General features: G+C 34.5%; 1 protein-coding gene across 3 annotated transcripts in view; it reads left to right on the top strand.

The window, feature by feature from the left end:
* The window catches only part of PPP1R12A (protein phosphatase 1 regulatory subunit 12A), a 121704-nt gene that overhangs the window by 92502 nt on the left and 8519 nt on the right, over positions 1 to 20683 (top strand). For all 3 annotated transcript variants that reach the window (XM_040595284.1, XM_040595283.1, XM_040595285.1), the window contains 10 exons: positions 2445 to 2535; positions 4414 to 4611; positions 4789 to 4957; positions 7038 to 7156; positions 7860 to 7925; positions 13258 to 13274; positions 14430 to 14571; positions 14976 to 15080; positions 15972 to 16019; positions 20502 to 20552. In XM_040595284.1, the coding sequence (XP_040451218.1) occupies positions 2445 to 2535; positions 4414 to 4611; positions 4789 to 4957; positions 7038 to 7156; positions 7860 to 7925; positions 13258 to 13274; positions 14430 to 14571; positions 14976 to 15080; positions 15972 to 16019; positions 20502 to 20552 (1006 nt within the window). The remainder of the gene's footprint in view (positions 1 to 2444; positions 2536 to 4413; positions 4612 to 4788; positions 4958 to 7037; positions 7157 to 7859; positions 7926 to 13257; positions 13275 to 14429; positions 14572 to 14975; positions 15081 to 15971; positions 16020 to 20501; positions 20553 to 20683) is intronic.

Genomic DNA, 20683 nt, shown 5'->3' with positions numbered 1-20683 from the left:
GCAGTTCCATTTTTAAAATGCAAATGCTATTTCAGTCTCATATGAGCTAGAAAAGCAAGGAAATTTAGAACTAAGGCTTTGCTGTCTTGTTTGCTCTCACTAGTGTGTGTATACTAATGCGCATATGCTACATCCATTTTAGATACATGCAATTGGCCTGAAGTTCCTTGTTTTTGTCTGACTCTGGGCCAATTGTGTAATACAGTCTTGCAGATGCCTTCTTGATGGCATATTAAGATATCCATTAAATCTTAGGAATCAGCCAAACTGGAATAATTACTGCATGTGAGAAGGTACTGCTCTAAATACCCGCACATGCATATTTTTATTTTTATATATATATACACAGATACATATATATATATGTGCTTATGTGTATCTATTTATGTTTATATGCACATGAAAAACCTGTCTGTATATGCTAAATATTTTCCTAAGAAATTGTTTTATCCATACTTATAGACTGAAAGTGTATATTTAGGAAGTATGTTTGAAGTAGAATTTTGAAGAATATTTGAAAAGTAAATACTTTATAAACTGCTTTTAGTAATGAAGCATGTAACATTGCATCCTTCTTAGAGTAGCTGAAGAAGCTGTATTTATCTAATTTTTTAGGCTTGGTTTAGAGAAGCAGGGAAGAGAATGACAAACCTGAATCTTTAATCCTTTGTATCATAACTTGTGTGGCATACACAAGGGATGCTAGGGGAGGACACTTCCTACTCTAAAGCAGCTGTGGTGTGCACCTGGCAAGTTGTGAGTTTTAATTTTCCCTCGGTGAGGTTTGAAGTATTTTGGATTTATTGGAGGGTAGGCATATGTACACCAGTTACTTAAGAGCAAGTTATATGGAGTAATTAGTAGCAATTTTCAAGCCCTAAATATTACACCTGCTCTGCCATTCAAACTTCTTAGGTAGGTACTATTTCATGTCATGTAGCTGAAGCAGATAACAGGCACCCTTTTCCTAAAACAGGTAGGGCCCAGGGCTCTAGGAAAATTGAAAGTCTATCAAAACACTGTTTGCAAGAAAACGGGATAGGGAAATCAAATTAATGTAGTGAGAGGTTTTTTAAGATGTGTCATAAGATAGGAGATGTTTCTATATTTTTAAGTATAGCAGGTAGTTAGAAATATTCTCCTGTGTTTTGGGGGTAATTTGTTTAATAGAGATAGTACATTGGTAGTAGTCAATAGGCCTGTGTAAATAAAGTTTATTTTTAAAACTGAGAATTGTTTTACACTGGTTTTAGTATGTGCTAAAGCTAAAAAATATGTAATTTGTGTTAATAGGTGATGGCTTGTGAATATAATCACTAGCCAATTACTGAATCGTTAAACAAATATTCTTAATTAGATTTTAAAATACAAACAAGCAGAAAACGTTACAGAATCTGACTCTACCAGTTTCAATGGAGCTAATTTTATGATCTAAAGAAGCTCAGAGAGGTTTTGTGCAACCTTTTAGCAACCTTCTGATTCTGCTTTTTCAAATTTTTCTGATTTTAGCTAATCTAAGGATTTTAAAAAACGGTTAAATTATAATAGCATTCCCAGAATATGCTGTAATAGAAAATCAACAAATGCATTAAAAACTTTAATTTCTTTCATTATAGCTTTACATACTTACATATATATACACACAATTATACATTTGGAGGTATACATGTATTTCTTATTTTTCGTTTTCTTGTCTCTTTTTTTTCCTTTTTTTTTTCTTTCCACCCCAGTTACCTGGCTTGGAGAATCTTTAAAGAGTCTGTACCTTGTATGGCTACTCTAGTAGCCTTTTGGCTTTGATTATAATTACCTGCTTAGTCTGCAGGATTTTTGTGGATTTCATGAGGATTTATTTTTAAGCAGTTTTTTTGAAAGAGACTTGGATTATGAAGCATGGTTGATTCATGTGAAAATATGGTAACCACCATCTCAAGGATTTTTAATCCCAGGTGCAATAGATCTAAGTTTAATCTCTGGTTAATTTAAATTAAAAAAATTAATCTCTGGTGCAATTAGGTTTTCTGCATTAGCAGTTCATTTAGCTTTTTCTAAAAGCCTACAAGTTATGTTAAAAGTTAATACACACACATATGTATTTTATGTATAAATGTGTAACTGGCTGAATCTCAGCGGTCTTTACCCCTATGTTAGTAGACTTAACTAACATAGTTAGTAACAAAAAAGCTTGTTATATTTGGAGATGGTAAAAAGAAATCTAAATTAAAGTGGGAAAACACTGTATATATGTTGAGTGTTAAGGTTTCTATCTTGATGAATAAATCATTGATATAGATTAAATGTCTAAAATATAATGTCTTACATAGTTGAAGACTTTCTTCTTACTGCTTTGGTTTCTAGTCGTATAATGTGGGTTTTTTCTGACGATTTAATAAATTTGTATGAAAATTATAATTTGCCAATTTTGTATGTAATTAACTCTTTAGATCATACCTCACTCCAGTACGGGATGAAGAGTCAGAGTCCCAAAGAAAAGCTAGATCCAGGCAAGCAAGACAGTCTAGAAGATCTACACAGGTATAGTTTCATTAAAGCTTCTACATTTATAGAACCATACCCATGTAGCTCCCTGAGTATAGTGATGTTTTAACTTCCCAGTGAAGCCCCTAATAAACTGATAGTTTTTCCTGGTATAAAAGAACTTGTACCAGATGTAATAAAGCCTCTTACTTTTTTTTAACTTTCTTCCCTGAAAGGTTTAGGACCCTTCATTGTGTACTGAAAGTTGCTTTTTGTATTCACTGAAGAGTGACTTAATACAAAATTGAAAGGAAGGTTTTGATTGCATTATGGTAAAATGACTTACTCCAGTAATTGTATAGGATGTTATGTAGATGTTTAAATCTAAGACTCTGAAACCTTCAAGAACTAAACAGCTATATGCTTTTGGCTGAAGACTTAATACTATATTTACTTCCTATACTACTTAGTACAGTATTTATTTCCATTTCTAAGTCTTTTTTTCTGTGCAGGGACTACTCAGGATAATGTGATTGAGCTGACCAACACATGAATAGCTAATGAGGTCTATGATAGTGGAAAATAAACACATACAACCTAGTTTCTGTGAATATGGAAGAGTATTGAGGAAGGAGGGGTTGTTTCTTGCTAATAATCTAGAATCTAACTACGTGTCTCCTTTCAATGTTTCTCTGTCTTAGTTTACACACTGATACATTTTGTGGTTCTTCCAAATTTCTGTCAGAACTACCTCATGTTGAATTGCAACCAGCGCAATCCTAATATAGGGAAGGATGTGACAGTAGCAAAATAGATTATCTTTAAACAGTACTTGAACATTTTTTTGGGCAGTGGAGCAATCACCAACAACTATCCTCTGGAGTCTGTCTACCCATCTTTTTTTGCACCTGCTGACAAACTTGAGAATAATCAGCACATAGCACAAAGAAATACTCTAGTCATCGTCTTTATCTGCTATAAGGCCAAGTCTATATCTACATTGGTTACTGATGTTACTTTCAAATCTTTGCAGTTTTTAAACCCCTCAAATATTTCTGGTTCTTTCCTATTGAGAGTGCAACACTGCTTGATAAAACTTTGTATTACTGCAGTTCTTTTTTACTTCTTGATACTAACTCAGAGCCCTGAGAGATGGTCAAACTACAAGCCAATTATTGTTGAATCTTTATAGTGAAGGAACTACCATAAATTACTGTATTAAAACTTCATCAACATACAAAGCGATTAAATAACTGATAAGCTGCAAAGTTGACTTTGAAGAATAGGTTGTGAAGTGATTTGAGCAGCATCTCAGATATTATCAGCTGAAAAGTGCAGCAGAGAAAAGCTGTCTTCAAAAAATATTTGCTTTCTGAGCTTATTTCAATACTAGTTTTGAGCCTCAGAATAACAAGGAAATAAGAAATGAGTTTTAACTTTCTCTGGGGCTGTCAATGCAATTTTTTATGTTTTGTTGACCTAAAAATCCAGTTGCAGTGAGTGAATTTGTAAACTTATCAACATTTCTAAAAATCTGGTATTTTAGATTGTATAAATTGTATTTTTTGGGTTCTTTCAAAAATATTTAGTACGCTTATGATGATATTGGAAGGATCAAGTGGGTTCTTAAATGATTTCTGTATGATTTTCTACATGATTGGTAGGTACTAGGTCAATTAAAAATTGTGTTGCTGGAGGATCTGTGATAGATCTCATTACAGCAAACACTTCCCACTAGTCAAAGGGGGACGTTTGGTTCCAGGATTCAAGAGAAGAGCTTATAGGTGGAATGTATAGGTAAAAGTGATTTCTTAATAGATAGAATTATTTATTTTTAAGCTGAATTTTGTCTTTAAAATATGTATTTACATAATGTGATCATCTACATTAACAGGAGTGATATATTTGAATATTTGCTGGCTGCTTTTTTCACAGGGTGTAACACTGACAGATCTTCAAGAAGCTGAAAAAACTATAGGAAGAAGTCGTCCCACACGAACCAGAGAACAGGAAAATGAAGAAAAAGAAAAAGAAGAGAAAGAAAAGCAAGACAAAGAAAAACAAGAAGAAAAGAAAGAATCTGAAACTAAAGATGATGATTATAGACAAAGATATTCCCGAACTGTTGAAGAGGTATTTTCATGATGGGTCTCTTTAGGTAGAGAAATTATATGAATCTTAACTCCAACTATGATATTTTAATTTTGGTACTACTGTAAGAATTATTTATCTGTTTAAATGTTTTAATACCCTGTAGCTTTTATTTGTTTAATCTTGGTAAATTAATTTTGACATTTTTCTGCTGAATAGCCATATCATCGCTATAGACCAACTTCAACTTCAACTTCTTCATCATCCACCTCTTCGCTGTCCACCTCCACTAGCTCTCTTTCAACTCCAAGTCCACTAAACAGACCAAACAGCCTTATAGGTATAACTTCTGCCTATTCTCGGAGTGGAGCAAAGGAAAGTGAGAGAGGTAGGAGTACTGTTTGTGAAGGGTTTTTTTTGTTGTTGTTTTAATTGACAAAGAGCAGATTACGTTTGTAAAGGTAGTTCAAAATGGGGTGTGATATGTAAGACCACTGAGGATGTATCTTATTCCCATCTTCTGTAAGAAACTCTAAAACTTGTGTGTACAGAGGAAGAAAGATTTCCTGTACTTGCTGGTGCTTTGCAGCCGTTCATATGTGCATCTGTGTGTTTTCCATTGGTGGGTCATAGAAATGTCAAATACACTGCCATCACTATCCACATAATGCTTTCATTTCTGCTTTAACACACCAGCTATAATGAAATACCACGTTTCAGTGTTTAAATACTTGCAGGTATTGAGGAGGATTTTTACTTGATTAAAAAATTGCTGAATAACTGGGATTTTGTTTCAGTCCTTCCACACTGGAGGATTGGAACGGTGCCTTAATGATCTCTCAGGGTTTTATGAACAGTTGAAAATAAAGGGAAGGGGGGGGGGGGTCCAGTGGTGTATTTCTATCTATCTTAATAGATACTTCACTGGTTTATGGAATCTTTAGCCGAAGATCAGATTGCGTGATTCAGAAGTCAGAAAAAAGCTTTTCTCTGATGTCACGTTTTTGCCCTCATTTCACATGTGAATCACCTGCTATAATTCTCAGAGATGTTGTGCCTGATTGGCTGCCTGTAAAGGAGGAGGCTGTTGACATACAGTGAGATCTGTTCTCTGTTGGAAGCCTGCTAGAGTTGACTTGGGAGAAATATTTTAATTGAAGTTATTGATTGGTAACTTGAATAGGATTACTGATTGAAATCGATAATTTTGTTTTACAGAGGATCTGATTAAATGATCCATTGATCAAGTCTCCGTGAAACTATATAGCAGTGTTGCCATATTCCCTAGACTGGTGTTTGCTGAGGAAGTTATTGGGAGTTAGCTTCAGGGATATGTTTTGTGATTATTTTTTTTTCCCTCTGTCCTAACACGAACTAAATTTGGATTAGGATTCTTCGGTAATGCATGCTTACGCTAGGAAACTTTCTAGACTGTTCTATGCAAAAAAATTTTCATGGGTAAATATTAGCTACAGCAGGTGGGGTTTTTTTTTTCGAATTATGACTTTAGGAGGAGAAATACTTTACTGTCTGAAAGCCCAGAGGTAAAATCATCATTTATTTAATTAATTAGGACAGGTATATGTTCACCATGAATATTTGTATTTCCTCCTTTTCTGTTTAATTCTTGCTTCACACTAAAATATTTGTTTCCCTCTGAAGACTAGGGATGGTAAAGTTACTAGTGATGCTTCTATCTGAACTCAAATCTGTGGTTTCTTTATTAAAAGAACAGCAGAATGAATAGACTGCATGATAGTAGGTAAAAAACTTTGAGCAGGTTTGTTTAATAGGGCTTTTTGTACAAATACTTATAAGCATACAGGGGAACAAACACAGGCCTGAGATGATACGTCAGTTTTGAATTGCAATTGCATTTCTTTTAAAGAAAAAGGAATTCTGTAATACATTACTAATCTAATCTAGGAGATCACGTTTCTTCCTTAGAGCGAAAACGGAGAGGACTGTGATGAAAAGGGGAACACTAAGGATGACTTAACAGACTTCTTTTAAAAGGGTGTTGTTGTTTGGGGGTTTTTTTCATATATTGAATTCTTAAGCAAAAAAAACCCTGTTTGATGAAGAATGGTGAAGAATTATCTTCTCGTATTTTGTACTTTTATACCTCTGGTGACAAAGATGTTTGAATTATTAGGTGACAGTTTTGAAAACTGAATTTTAAGTCCAATGTGTAGTTTATTACTGTTACGTTGAAACGTTTTGTTTAGGTGGCTGAGATGGATTTAGTTTTTTGGAGTTACTGTTCAAGAATTGGAACAATATTTACAGCATTTTAGAGCTATATTCTGAGGAATGTATGTTACAGCAAACCCTGTATGTGGTAAGAAGCTCTTTAGCAAATTTATTTCAGGTAAAAGAAATAATTGTAAGTAATTTCATGACTGAGAATTATTTCAGAAAATTAGATTGTGTCATCCTTAAATGAGTAAGAAAGTTGTTATTAACAGAAGGGGGCAAAAAAGAGGAAGAAAAGGAAGAAGATAAGTCACAGCCTAAGTCTATAAGGGAAAGGCGGCGACCAAGAGAAAAACGACGATCTACAGGAGTTTCTTTTTGGACTCAAGATGTGAGTGAATGATTGCTACTGCTAATTTATAGCCTTAGCTTGTAGCAATATGGAATGTGTATATTCTATTCTTAAGATTGAGAATAGTTTATATGATATATATAACTAATTGTTCTGGAAAAACTGATGCTTGTGCAATTTACGTATTCCCTGGTTTGAAGCTTTCAGGAACAAAATAAAAATCAAATCTAAGTTATGTTGATAATACTAAAAAGAACTCTAGAATACTGTAATAACCATAACTTAATAGGAATTAATCATAATCTAAGGAAAAAATAATCATTGAACAATTATTTTCTATTGCATGCTTACCAAAGCTGTAATAATGAGACTTATTATCTGGCACATTACAAGTAGCCCTATACTTAAAACTGAAAGAATTGCTGTCATATTAGAAGGGTTATAGCTGTTGTTTCAGCCAATTCCCTTTCCCTTTTCTTTGTCATGGGATCAGTGTGTAATTCTGTAGAAGCAAGATTTTCATGTGCCAAATGCAAAGTTACGTTTCCTCTCGTTCTGGTACTGAAAACATGTACTTGTTTGAGAATTTTCATGATGTATCACATTAAATTCTCTATTCATTTTAGTTAGGTAGAGGGAAGTCTACTGCTCTTAGATTTTCATATTAAAAATAGGGAATACCTTAAAATCTCATTAGCCTTTCAACAGTTTAAATATTTTTCTCTTCCACCTCTTTCACCAGAGTGATGAAAATGAACAGGAACACCAGTCCGATTCAGAAGAAGGAACAAATAAGAAAGAAACTCAGGTAACTTTAAAAAAATAATTTATTAACTTTGTAACAGATACATTTTGATAGTAAAATTTCTGTTGCATTTGGATTCAACTGAACGAGCACTTTCTGATCCCTGATTTGTGGCTGTGGTTCAATGCTATTTCCTTTGCATGCTTTAATAATATTTTTTAGTGTATTAACAATGGCTAAAACTGATGTTTTCTTCATCAGTCCTGATTTTGTAAAATTAGTATCCAGAAAATGTGGGCGACATTTCTGACACATAGCTCAGGGCCATGTTGTAACAAGTTACTGGAGGGAGCTTTCAGCTTCTACCTTGCCAAAATCTTTGCTGCATCTGCTCTGTTGTTTTCAGATAAATTATGTCCAGTGATTTAAGCACACTCATTAAAACCTTTTAAAATTAAACTGACTGCTGTCAAAAATGTAATTAACAAATAATATGAGAAGTTAATTTAATATAGTGAAGCATAGAAAGTTGAAGAGCACAATGGACCTGATTTCTCCATTGAAGAAAATGGATTTCTGAACATCCTAATTCAGCATTGTTAGTATTGTTAAAAAGTCAGTGGAAAACAGTTATTATGTTTCTATCAAATCAGCAGGCTTGATTTGATGGAAAAGGTCCTTGTAAACAGAATGTTGTGTGATAGTGGGATGAAGAGGAGTTAAAAAGGATGTGGTAACTTAAGCTATACTATAAAACGTTATAGCAGAATGTACTTCTTTTGACCTAAAGCCTCGAGTTAACACTGTAGAATCAGGTTCATTGCTGAGGAATAAAACTCAAGTAGTGTTTCTCTCCTTTTTTGTAAAAGCTTCCATTACACATTCCTTAAATACTTCAGTTAAGAGATCCATTCTGTGCCATTTTGGTTTGCTGTATTGTTTATTTCCGTGCATGTCATGTTAACATAAATGCATAGTCCTGTTTTGTTTCCTCCCACTAGTACATATCATTATCCTTAGATCTGTAGTTACTCCATATTCTGTTGTGTAGAAATTAATTTTGGTAGAATGGGCATGTGGTGCTTCTGATAGAATTAGACTTATAAAACTACAGTGAAATAGTGCTAAGTTGGGCCCAAAATTACGAATATGGTCAATGATTAAAAGGGTGGGTGTGTTGGGGTGGGATGGTGCAGAAGTATAGAATTAGCTGCCTAGTAATCAGAGTGAAAACATTCTCCTAGCCTGTATACTTCCTGCAAAAGGCTTCGGTTGTTTGGTTTCATTATAAATCACTATAATACCAGATTTGAGTTCATGGAAAGCTCTCAAATAAACGTGTGAATTTCACAAGTTCACTTTCACCTAGCTACATAAATTAAATTTGCTTTGTTGATATATAAGCTCTTTTGTCACATCAGCTGCAGAAAATAAGAAACTGGAAGTTAGTTGAATTTCAGAATAAGTATTTCATCTGTTTTTAAGTTGTCTCCTCAAATTTTGTCAAACCTAGTATAATATTTGCAGTATAGTACTGAAATTGCAGGAAATGTTCTATTATTATATTATTATAGACCTATTAACTATGAGATATCTTATAATTTGTATATAATAATGCCATTGTTTTCATATTAAGGTGTTTTTTTCCTTTTATGCAAAAGGTTTATCAGAGACATAAAACACTATGTAGATTTCAAGTAATTCCTCTCTTTGATAACTATTTTAACATTTATCAATGATAAACTGAGAACTAAATATAATACTTTTGACAGTGCACTATTTTGCCACCGTAGAAAAATAACAATGGAATGGATCTTGAGGATTCTAATAGGCAGTTTGTTCCCAAATCCATGGCAGAATGTGTATTTTTTTTTGTTTGTTTTTAAATGTCTAAAGAAATTGCACGTTCCTTTTTGCAGTTGCTAAATCTGCATTCACTTTGACACAAATCTTCTGTGCTTTATTATAGAAATTTGTCATTATTTGCTTATAAATCCTTTCCAGCTCTAGGGAGAAAAGGAAAGATGTATGAATAAACTAGAATTATAGTGAAAGACACTAAGAAGATAGTTACGCTTTTTCAGTTCTGCTGATTATTTGATGTACTGCTATTCAGAGAACAGAAACTTTGGGAATACTGAAGTTCTCTCTTGCTGCCTTATGTGGTGCTGCTGTTGGGGTTTTTTGCTTGATGAAGCTATAAGCCAGAGGTAGAAGATGGTAACTATAAACTTCTAAAGGCTTTGGCAGTAACTCAAGAATTTGAACTAAAGAGAGGAGGTCAAGAACATGGGTGCATGCTACAAAGAAAATTAAAGGACCTTAGACAAAATAATCTGTAGCCTGAAATCTTTAAGGAACCAGAAAAATTATCTTAATCATCTCAGAAGTCTTTGGAAGAACTGTCTTGTAAGATTTTAGTTTGTGCTTTTTTGTTCTTCAGGACTGTCTTTTTACTTCTTAGCTGATCATTTGTCCATAAAGGAGAGCTATGAAGGAGAAGTCAGACTTTGCTAAGCACTTTGACAGTTGGAGGTTGTTCTAATGAAATTTTGTTTAGGCTTTTTTTAATGTTAAGAGCCGAGAATCTCTTCAATTCGCACAAAAAATGCCATGCTACTTAAAGGAAATTGGTCTTCCTCCTAGAAGGATAGTCTTGGAATTAAATTGTAGGATAACTGTTTAAAAATAAGGAATTCAGAAGATGACTTTGGCAAATGAAGGATTCTAAGTAAAAAGGTGCTTCTGTGAAGCCTGAATTAAGAATTTAATTTCTTACAATTTAAATAATCACTAAAGCTGTGATTAACTTGTAATTAAATGGACTGAAATTTTATTGTAGCCACAGATCAAATATGTGACTTCTGAAAGGTGAAGGCTAGCAATGTTAGGATAATGAATGTCATTAGGTCTTCCTATTCTGTGGGAATAATCATGAAAAACTGGCATTAATAGTGTCGATTAAATGCTGCACTAAGACTTTGTTTCTCAGTTTCGCTGCTGTGGCAGTTTTATGGAAACACTTATTTGTAACAGTACAGTAAATTCCACCTGACTTTGATATTTTGTTTCCATTACCAGTAATTATTCTAACCTCACTGAAATATAATGTGCCTGTCTAGAAGCTTAGTGTACGTTTTCAAATACATGGTTTCTTTTGCAGGACCCTTATGGTATATACTGTATAGACTGATGGCATAGGGTTAGGAGTAAGTGTTATATCAGTTTGTGTAGATAAGGAATATATCTTTTATAGATATATAAAAATTAAGTTTTATGTTTTTGTTACTACTTGTATGCTGCCAACGTAACTGTGGCTGCTCAATTTGCTCTGTTCTGTGACTGTATGAAGAACACTCATCTTGTGTGATCTGGATGCATGGGGATATCTTTGTCAGCATCATTTCTCCTCAGACAAGCCTTACGCAAAGTTTGTAGACTCACAGTTACATCTTTCACAAATTTTTTTTGTCAAATGTCAAGAATTGTGACTGAGCTGAACTGAGAGAATTTGAAGGGGAAAATAAAAGACTTGAGAATGCTGAAAAAACCCAAACATCTTTTGTGAAAAGTGAAGGAAACAAGGACAGGCACGTACTTGAATTGTGAGGCACTTCACAGCTTTCAGGGAACAGAAACCAAATGAGGTACAGTTTTCTAAAGATTACGGCATCCTTTTTCAGCTTCTCAGGTTCCTAACCTCAGCCAGGAGACAGGAGTGGGCTGTGTCTGTGTTTTCCTGCCTCCAGTAATTACTGCTCTCTTACCTCACCAGTTCATTTGTTGTCCCCCTATGTAGCTGGAATATTTTGTTTCTAAGATAGTCTGTGTGTGATTTAATAATAACTTGCCTTTCTGTTCAGGAAGCTATAGTGCAGCAGGGGAATGGAGATCTGGCAGGTTTTCACATTCACATGGCACCACGGGGAGTCCACTAGAAGCAAAGAAAAACAGCCTTTAGAAATCGTATTTGTTAAGAAATAATGTAGGAATGGTTTACTTCCTTCTAGTGGCTGTCCTACATTGTAGGTAAAGGGTAAAAGAACCAGCTTAGCATTTTTCTGCATACGGCATTCCTTCAAGGTAAAATTTACAGACAAAGTCTGCTCTGTTTTCTTGAGGTGAGAAGGAAGCAGTGGAAAAGTGGCAAATTTTTGTAGGTCATTGATTACATGGTGAAATTCTGTAATCTCACACTGATCATACCTAAATATACAATAATGCAAGATAAGATAATTAGGTGGAAATTAAGCGTGTTGTGGCCAGTAGCTTAAAAACTATCTGTGTATAGGTGTGTGCCACTGACATTTTCTACACAATCTCTTAAGTTAACTAGCATTATTCATGCTTTTAACAAAAATAACCATGTTTTATTAGGAATGGTTAGGCTACAGCACATATTTTTGATATTTTTTGTATAGTAAATGCACTTCAAGGTGTCAAACATGAAATCGGGTGTATTGGGGAGGATGTGGGTATTTTCCTCTACACATGTTGAAAAAATAGTTTCCTTCTAAAAGAAGAAATCAAACAACCCACCCACCAAAAAAAATACCTATGGGGAAGGCTTCAGCCACTGCTAGGTGAATAACATTGGGGAGTGTCCAGGTGATGATACATAAGTAAGTAGACTTCCTTGGCTGAAATGTCTTCACTCAAGATTGTTGTTATAATTGGAATAAATTAATTGACCACCCAGAGGCGAAAAAGGTTTGTATGATGTAATGCTTAGAGGGCACTCCCTCACTCTTAAGTCATCATTTTTAATTAAATTTCACTTGTCAAGTATTAAGTGAGTGAACTTTGTGTCTGTGAATTCATCTGGAATGAATGAATGAAAGTAATATTAAAAAAATGAAATTATGTGATTTAAATTAAGTCTAATAAGTACTTCCTTATGTTGTTGGTACAGTAGCTTGTTTCCCATTGAGCTATGTTCTATATAGCGTATATATAATATGTTATATAACATATTATAACATAATATGTTATATTATTATTTTCAGCTGAAGTCATTATTATGTTGACCTATCAAAGCATTATTGCTAACGGTAGAGAAGAGAAAAAAGGAACAGGGAATTCAGGGAACAGTGTGCTGAACATGGCCAAGCAAATCGCTGACTGCTGAAATGACTCCAGTGTTTAGGACAGTCCAGGCTTTTGGAGTGTAATGTTAAAGTCCTTGTAAATCACATCTTGGCAAGCACATTCTAGCACATACTTCTTTTCTGTTCCAGACATAACAAAATTGACAATGTTCAGATAATACATACTGTTGGGTAGTGTGTGCATTTAACATAACTGTTTAGTTATACTTATTGTTATATATTCTGTTTAATTAAATTACTGACTTGATCTGTTGTTTTTCTCTTCTTTTTAACCCTCCCGTCCTCAGAGTGATAGCCTTTCAAGGTATGTGCAATTTAAACAAATTAATCTAAAATTGTTACACTTCTTGTTCACATATTCTCACTCTAAGTTCTTCATGTACAAATTCAGCTTAACCCTAGTAGTCAGCTGGTATGAGCTGTAAAAGTGTTAATGATATTTAACTTTTGTGTGAAATACGAGTGTAAAGCTACAGTACTGAATATTTTTTTTCCACGTGTGGGTGGGATACTCCATTCTGAGGAATATATTGGACTCTATTTGTAGTGCACTGAAGGCAGGCTAGGCATTTTGTAGAACAGTGGAAACAGTACCATTCCCTACAGATTTTTCAATATGAAGTCAGCTTTTACAAAGAAGACAAGAGGCTCTTGTTACCCCTCTTTTAGAATGCCCTACTGAAAATTTTCTAAGGAGTCTCAAGAAAAGTACTGCAGTCTCCGAAAATCAGATTTCCTAAAGATTTGTTAAAAAGAATGGAGAAATATCAGGGTTATTTTTTTTTTAATTTTTCATTTGGTGTTAGACCTTTAGAGTTAATTACTAGATTTTATTATGTTCCATCTGTGCTGAAAATCTGTTAAATAGAACTACTGCAGTACGTGAACGGTGTGAAATTATTCTAAACTTCATTAATACTGTTGGTAATTTATGATTAATGGGATAAAGACTTTGCTGAAGATGTGTTTCATAAATGTTCCTGTTGAAATACTGTAATTCACAACAAATAGTTTTGAAATCTCCTTGGTTTCTCTAATAATACTTGGATAATTCATCTAGGCCGATACTTTAGAGATTACTTTTAAAAAAACCTTCAATCAAAGTAATATGTTTTTTAAAAGTAGACTTTCTTTTTATAAAGAAGAATTAAAGTATCTAAATTAACATGAAGTCCTTTAAGACATGTAAATATTTGCTTGATTTTAATATTTTAATTCAATGAAAAGATTTCTCTGCGTACAGGACAGGCACTTGGCAGACTGAGCAATTTGAAAATGTCACACAGAATCTTGAAGTACTGAGGAAATGTAAAAATTAAATTTCCATCAAATTAGAAGACTGGCTTAATGGTGCACTTGGTTGTTTTCAGCTGGGTGATGGCAAACTCACAGCGTTTGATACAGTATTGTCTCAGCCTGAATGCAAAGGCAAAGAAAAATAAGAACTCTTCTTTTACAGATACGACACAGGATCCCTCAGCATGTCTTCAGGTGATCGTTACGATTCAGCACAGGGGCGATCAGGGTCACAAAGTTACCTTGAAGATCGAAAACCATACTGCAGTAGACTAGAGAAAGAAGATAGCACTGATTTTAAGAAGGTATCTGATCCAGTAATTTTGGTGCAAAAATAGAATTTTATTACTGTTTTTCATAAATTGTCTGGAAATAATCTCACATTGCATCACAAATGCTGCTTAAAGCAGCTCAGCTGAGTGGAGGACCAGAGCAACCACTACAGTGGGGGAAAATACATATTACAAAACAGCTTCTGGCTTTTGCACTTTGGCAGATGTTGCTTGTTTCTGGAAATACTTGGTAATTTAAAGTTCTTTAAATTGCTAGCTAATTCTAAACCTCTTTAAAATCTGTAACTGATTTTTACTTCTTAGACTGTTAATGTATTTGTTCATTTTACATGCAGCTCAGTCACAGCTTTTAAATTTTTCAGCTAATCTCACTGAATTATTATTTGGCATTTTTTAAAATTAATGTTTTCTTTTAGCTTTATGAACAGATTCTAGCTGAAAATGAAAAACTGAAAGCACAGTTACATGATACCAACATGGAACTTACAGATCTTAAGCTACAGTTGGAGAAGACAACTCAGGTTTGTATAAAACAAGAAGCATGTACTTAGCTGACAAAGTAGACAGCAAATTAGAAGCACCCCATGCTATAAGCTGTTCTTTATTAGGCAGGAGCTTTGTTTCTTACCCAAAATGGGAGTGAAGGAAGAGTACCTCTCTGCTTCTAAAAAGAATGACTGATTCTGGTCTTCAGCTGTGAAAAAATGTGTGAGACTGCCTCCTGCCTATTTAAGTAGTAGTGCTGCTTGCCAGCATGTATCTGGGAACTTCTTTACAGGATAGGGATAAACACTTTCTACACTGTTAAGCTTATATTCAAACGGTCAGTTGGGATGGATCAATTCATAAACCTGCTGGCAGATTGACATAACCTGCCGTTTCTTCCTGACTGGTTATATAGCTGTATCTTAGAACTGAAGAGCAAATCGTGTGCTCCAGTTACAGATAGCTGCTGTCAGATAACAGTGCTGCATACAGTAATACCAAATACATACACAGCAGTTAAATTTTGTCTTAAATTGCTGTAGAAAGAGGGTTTCCTATTCTCAGATAACATCTGCCACAATTTACCTGTATTTAAGTGTCTTCGATGTATACCCTATAAATATCAGTGAAGTACATTAAAAGCATTACAAAACAATCATCTTTTTAGATAGAGATACTATTTTACTCCTATTTACCAAAAGCTATGTAGTGATTAAATTACTTGGGGATGGTCACTGAGGAAGTGTGTGATAAATGCAGCTCATTCTTCTTTATTCTTTGTTTCAGTGTTACTTCCCTGAACACACTTTAAAATGCATTTGAAGACATACTTCGGACAGAATACTAAAATGTCCAGTTGAATTGCTTTTCCTCAGTTTTGTTGTTTAAGAACAAGTATCAATGTCTTCACTAATTTTGTGTTTCAGAGACAAGAAAGATTTGCTGACAGATCACTCTTGGAAATGGAGAAAAGGGTGAGTTTCTGCCAAAGATCTCTTAAGTACTCCCATTCAGGCTTTGTTTTAGTTTGTTTTGCAACCCCTGGCTTGGATATATTTTGGTGGGAACAGAAGCCTTTCTTATAACTTGGATTTTTTAGATTTGGGGATTTTAGGTTTCAAACTGGTAATGAATGTGAGATACTGTGAGGTGAAATTATTCTTAAGAATTGCCTTCAGGTTACCTGTTGGAACCCCACTGCCCTCCAGGGATCTGCCACTTGTTCCATCTCATCCAAAACAATCTTGGCACTCCAGAGGGTTAAGCAGATTCAGAGCATCTCATCATCTAATACATTTCCAAGATTCAGAGAATTTAATTTCCTCAGAGCTTTCCATTGGCATGCGTGGTTTTTTACCAATTATTGTTGGTAATGAAGCGGCTGTTTCTGCCTCACAGACATGAGACCTTAAACCTGCTAATGATAGAAGATTAATCATAATCCATCTTTTTCCTTGTACTGTAGAGGGAATATGACACTGGAGTGGGGGAAAAGAATGAGTAAGCAGTGCAGTAGGAGGGGCATCAGTCAGAGACAACCCTAAATTGAATGGGAAAGGAGTTGTGTAATAAATCCATATGTGAGATAGACTACAGGAATTATTTCAGAAGTTGGACACATGATAATTTTAGGCTGTAGTTTCATGCTGGTTTAAAATCTATTCCTAGAACAGTTCAGTTCCACAGCAATGTAAAGCAAAACAACATTGGTTTTGTTGTGGTCCTGGCTTCCTTCGTGATCCTGGCCACATGTTCTTATCTCTTCCCCTGATCTTGGAGTGACACATTAGACACTTGAATGGGAAGCAAACTAAATGGACTTGTGACAGTAATAAGTGATATTGTATACATCTATTTATCCCTGGTAAACTTCACATTCACTAGCCTTTTATGTTTACTTTCCCATATTTGAAGTTTAGAAAACAATTCTTCAGTTCTGCTAACCTGTCTGGTATATAAACAAACACTTGGCAGATTTTATAGGTGCACATGAAGATGTAGAAATACTCTCAGGCACTTCCTGAAGTTCCATTGTCTTTATCTTAATAATCTCTCCAGATAATTGCAGCAGCCTTTTAGCACCTATTTCTCTTTGATTTTTTGGCATCCTGCTGTAGACTGATTTCATCAGTAAAGTTTCAGCAGAAGCTTTAACTGGTTTCTTGCTTGCTATCATGGCCACACCAGTGGACATTTAATTATATCATAGATTTAGCTGCATCCGTTACTATATAGGTTCTGTACTGCACAGCTAGACATTCTTTCTGCTTTAAATTACTGCTCTGCCTTTTCCCAAATTAGGCCATTGCATTAAAACAATTGACTATATTAGAAATTCTTGCAGCTTTTTTTTAGTCCAACAGCAAAATGTCTTTCAGAAATGTTACTCTTCCTAAATGTATTAGTATTAAAACTAGCAGGTAAAAAAAAATAAACTTAGTGATAATGCTGTATGGCCGAACACTGATTTACACAAGATTTAAGAGATGTTCCTTGTATTTTGTAATTTTAAACTTCTTTTCAGACAAGAATTTAAAACAGGAAATTATTTGTGATTTTATTTCCATTGATCTGGAGTTACTTTCACTTTGAAAGTGACTGAGGCAGGATTCTCAGCTGCTAGTCATCAATAGCTGATCTCTAGAAATAAGCTTACCAAACTCAGAATGTACGAATAATTCTAAAGACACCTTTTTAACATGTAATGTAACAACATGTAAAAAAGTAGAAACAAATTGTAGAGCTTTTCAAAGTATATTTCTCCAAGTATATGACTTCAGTTTTATATTTTATTTTAGTGAAGATGTTTATATATATTACATGGAGAAAAGGGGAGGGGGAAGAGTGAAGTGGTGATGAGAATAAATTGGAAGAAATAAAAGGCTGGCAGAGAAAAACCTGAAGGCATCTTTGAACTGTGACATTTTCCAGTTGAAACGTACCTTTTCAGTAAAGAAGATGGGAACATTTATTAAACCTAGAGTTGCACAGTAATAAAATTTAGAAAATACTGGCTTTGAATTTTTATTTGAACTCAGCCTTCAGAAGTGGGTTTCCATGGTGTGATGTGGTGATGCATTGTCAATATTGTTTATTTGAGAACTGTTTACCAGACAGGCTATTTCCATAGTGATGGGGGTATAGATCAGATCACAGATGTAAGGTACTAGCAATACGTAGGCAAAAATTAGGGTTTCATTAACAGCTTGTCACTCAAAATTACACTAAAAGTCCTTTGCAGAATTTCATATGAAGTGCCAGGTTTCAGTCTGGATTAGATTTCAAAATTGTAGGTACCTCTAACCAGTTTCCCCCAAATGTAGAATTCATCAGCTGAGAATCTGGGTTGTGGAGAGGTGTTTATTTTGGTATTACTGAATATACAAATATATGTAGGTATCTGGGTTTACTTCTTATTAATTTTGTAATTCTGGAGTCAGTTTTTCACCTGTGTATATCCCCGTACCTCAGTCTCACTGCATCAAGTCTGTGGTTTCTAGTTCCTTTGATAAATACAAAGGAGCTATTGTATTTTATAAGCTGAGAGACTAGCATGTATGTTGTTTTTTCTTCATTTGGGGGGTTACAGACCTTCCCTGGCATACCTTATGGAGTTGTTGAAGTTTATAATTAAATTCTAGATTGCAGAAATTTCAAACCCTTTCTTTGAGCCCAGGGACTAATCAAATAATACTAGCAAATCCTCCCAGTGAAACTGCAATGTTATTTTTTTGGCATTCCTCAAGCCAGTTTCTAAAAGAGCAAGCAGCTCAGAAAAAAGAGCAGCATAACTTCATCTAATCGGAACAATAAGTTTTTACAAAAAATCTTATGTCTAGGCCAGTCCATTTAAATGTTTCTTTTCTGTAATGTGAAGTATACAAAGTTAATGAAATAAGGATTTTATTTCTAATGGTTGTTCTTCGGCAAGCTGAACCATGCTAGTTAAGCAAATGCAGCACAAGGACTAGCAATTTCTACCCTCTGAAATTCTGAGATTTGATCATCTCTTGATAATCACGGGAATTGTTAAATATTGCTTAAGATAAGAACACTGATGATGTATGTTGTTCTATAAAGCTAGTAGGAAACGGATACAATTCTAAATAATGTAAGATGGTGTGGGGTTTTTGTTAGCCACTTCCTTACTGCCTTTAACTCGCTGGTAACTTATGCCCATTACTATCAGTCAGTATCATTATGGGAGAAGTCTTAACTCGGAGGACTTAATTACCTTAAGTACTAACAACTGCAGCAATCTATTATTTTGGTAGACCTTTAAAGTTGTTTGCTAAAATGGGGAAATGTTGGGTTATAACTGCACTATGATTAAACTAAATTCAAATGATTTATATCTGAAAGGTGACCGGCAAGAGTCAGTATCTACTGGGCGGTATGATCTAACCAAAGTTTTACACACTTCAGTCAATGCTGCTTGCTGTTTGCATAACACCATTGTATGCAGATGCATATGTCCACTTCGCAATAATCTGTTGCTTTTGCCTTTCACACTTTGGAAAAATCTGAATGTAGTGTACTGATAACCGCAGCTGCTTTTAAATGAGACACACTGCATTGTCTGACACAGGAAAGCAAGCAATCAAGCTATAAACCCCTGAAGTCTGTTGTTGAAGCTATTCATCTTGTCAGATGTGTTGAAAATGAGGTTTAAACAAAATAATGTAATTTAGAAATATGGTAGTAGTGTGTCTGCACTGCAGACTACAGCATAGTACAGAAAACCCTAAGCTAACTTTCAGTCAGCTAGCTTGGGTGCTGTGATCAGTGTAATCAAAACAACCTGAAGTTCTCTACAATGGATAATGTCTCCTGCTTCTCAGGTAAAAAGAAAAAAAGAGGAAAACTATATTAGAAATGCAGAAAATATTCAGGAAACATTCACTCAAGAACCAGGTAGTCTTATGTAGCTAGATTTTCTTTGGTACTCAGCTGAACTCCTTTGATGTAAATTTGGGTGTATACACCACGTTGCAGTTCATAGTGTGGGCAGATCCCACTAAGCTGAGACAGACGTTTCAGCTATGTTTGTCTGTGAAAGCTGGTGGTTTTGATGCTTTTGTGCTTGTTTCTTTTAATACTCTTGTTTGTTTCTGATAATTTTCTGCATTTCTTGTATATTGAGCTATTATAGAAGCTTAGCTCATGAAAAATAAATCCAAACAAATGGTATTTACAACCTGTCTAAATTTGCATAAAGGAAGGGTTATATATTTTGTAGGACTTGATTTAAATTTCTGTATCTCTTCCTCCTCGTATTAAAATTCAATATTGACAAAATCTCTGTATATCACTGCCATCACAAGTTTCCTGTCCACACTACGCTTTTGGTTGTATGATCTTTGAAATTGAAGTATTTCACTGTTACCACAGTATATAAAAGCAGCAACTTTTAAAAAATGGTGTTGTTCAATATTAACACACATCTCTTGATTTAGGAAAGAAGAGCTCTAGAAAGAAGGATATCTGAAATGGAAGAGGAACTGAAAGTAAGTAAAGTATTACACGTTAGACTGTTAATAACAAAGCGTATGACTATGTCGGCGCAATATGTAGTCTGACAGTATTACCGGTCTCTAAAATGTCATTAGGAAATAACTGAAGTTATAGCTACTTTTCA

This window comes from Falco naumanni, chromosome 5, assembly GCF_017639655.2.
Source record: "Falco naumanni isolate bFalNau1 chromosome 5, bFalNau1.pat, whole genome shotgun sequence".
NCBI classification, from domain to species: domain Eukaryota; kingdom Metazoa; phylum Chordata; class Aves; order Falconiformes; family Falconidae; genus Falco; species Falco naumanni.
Note: the sequence above shows the minus strand (reverse complement) of the source record. Positions and strands in the feature narration are given on the sequence as shown.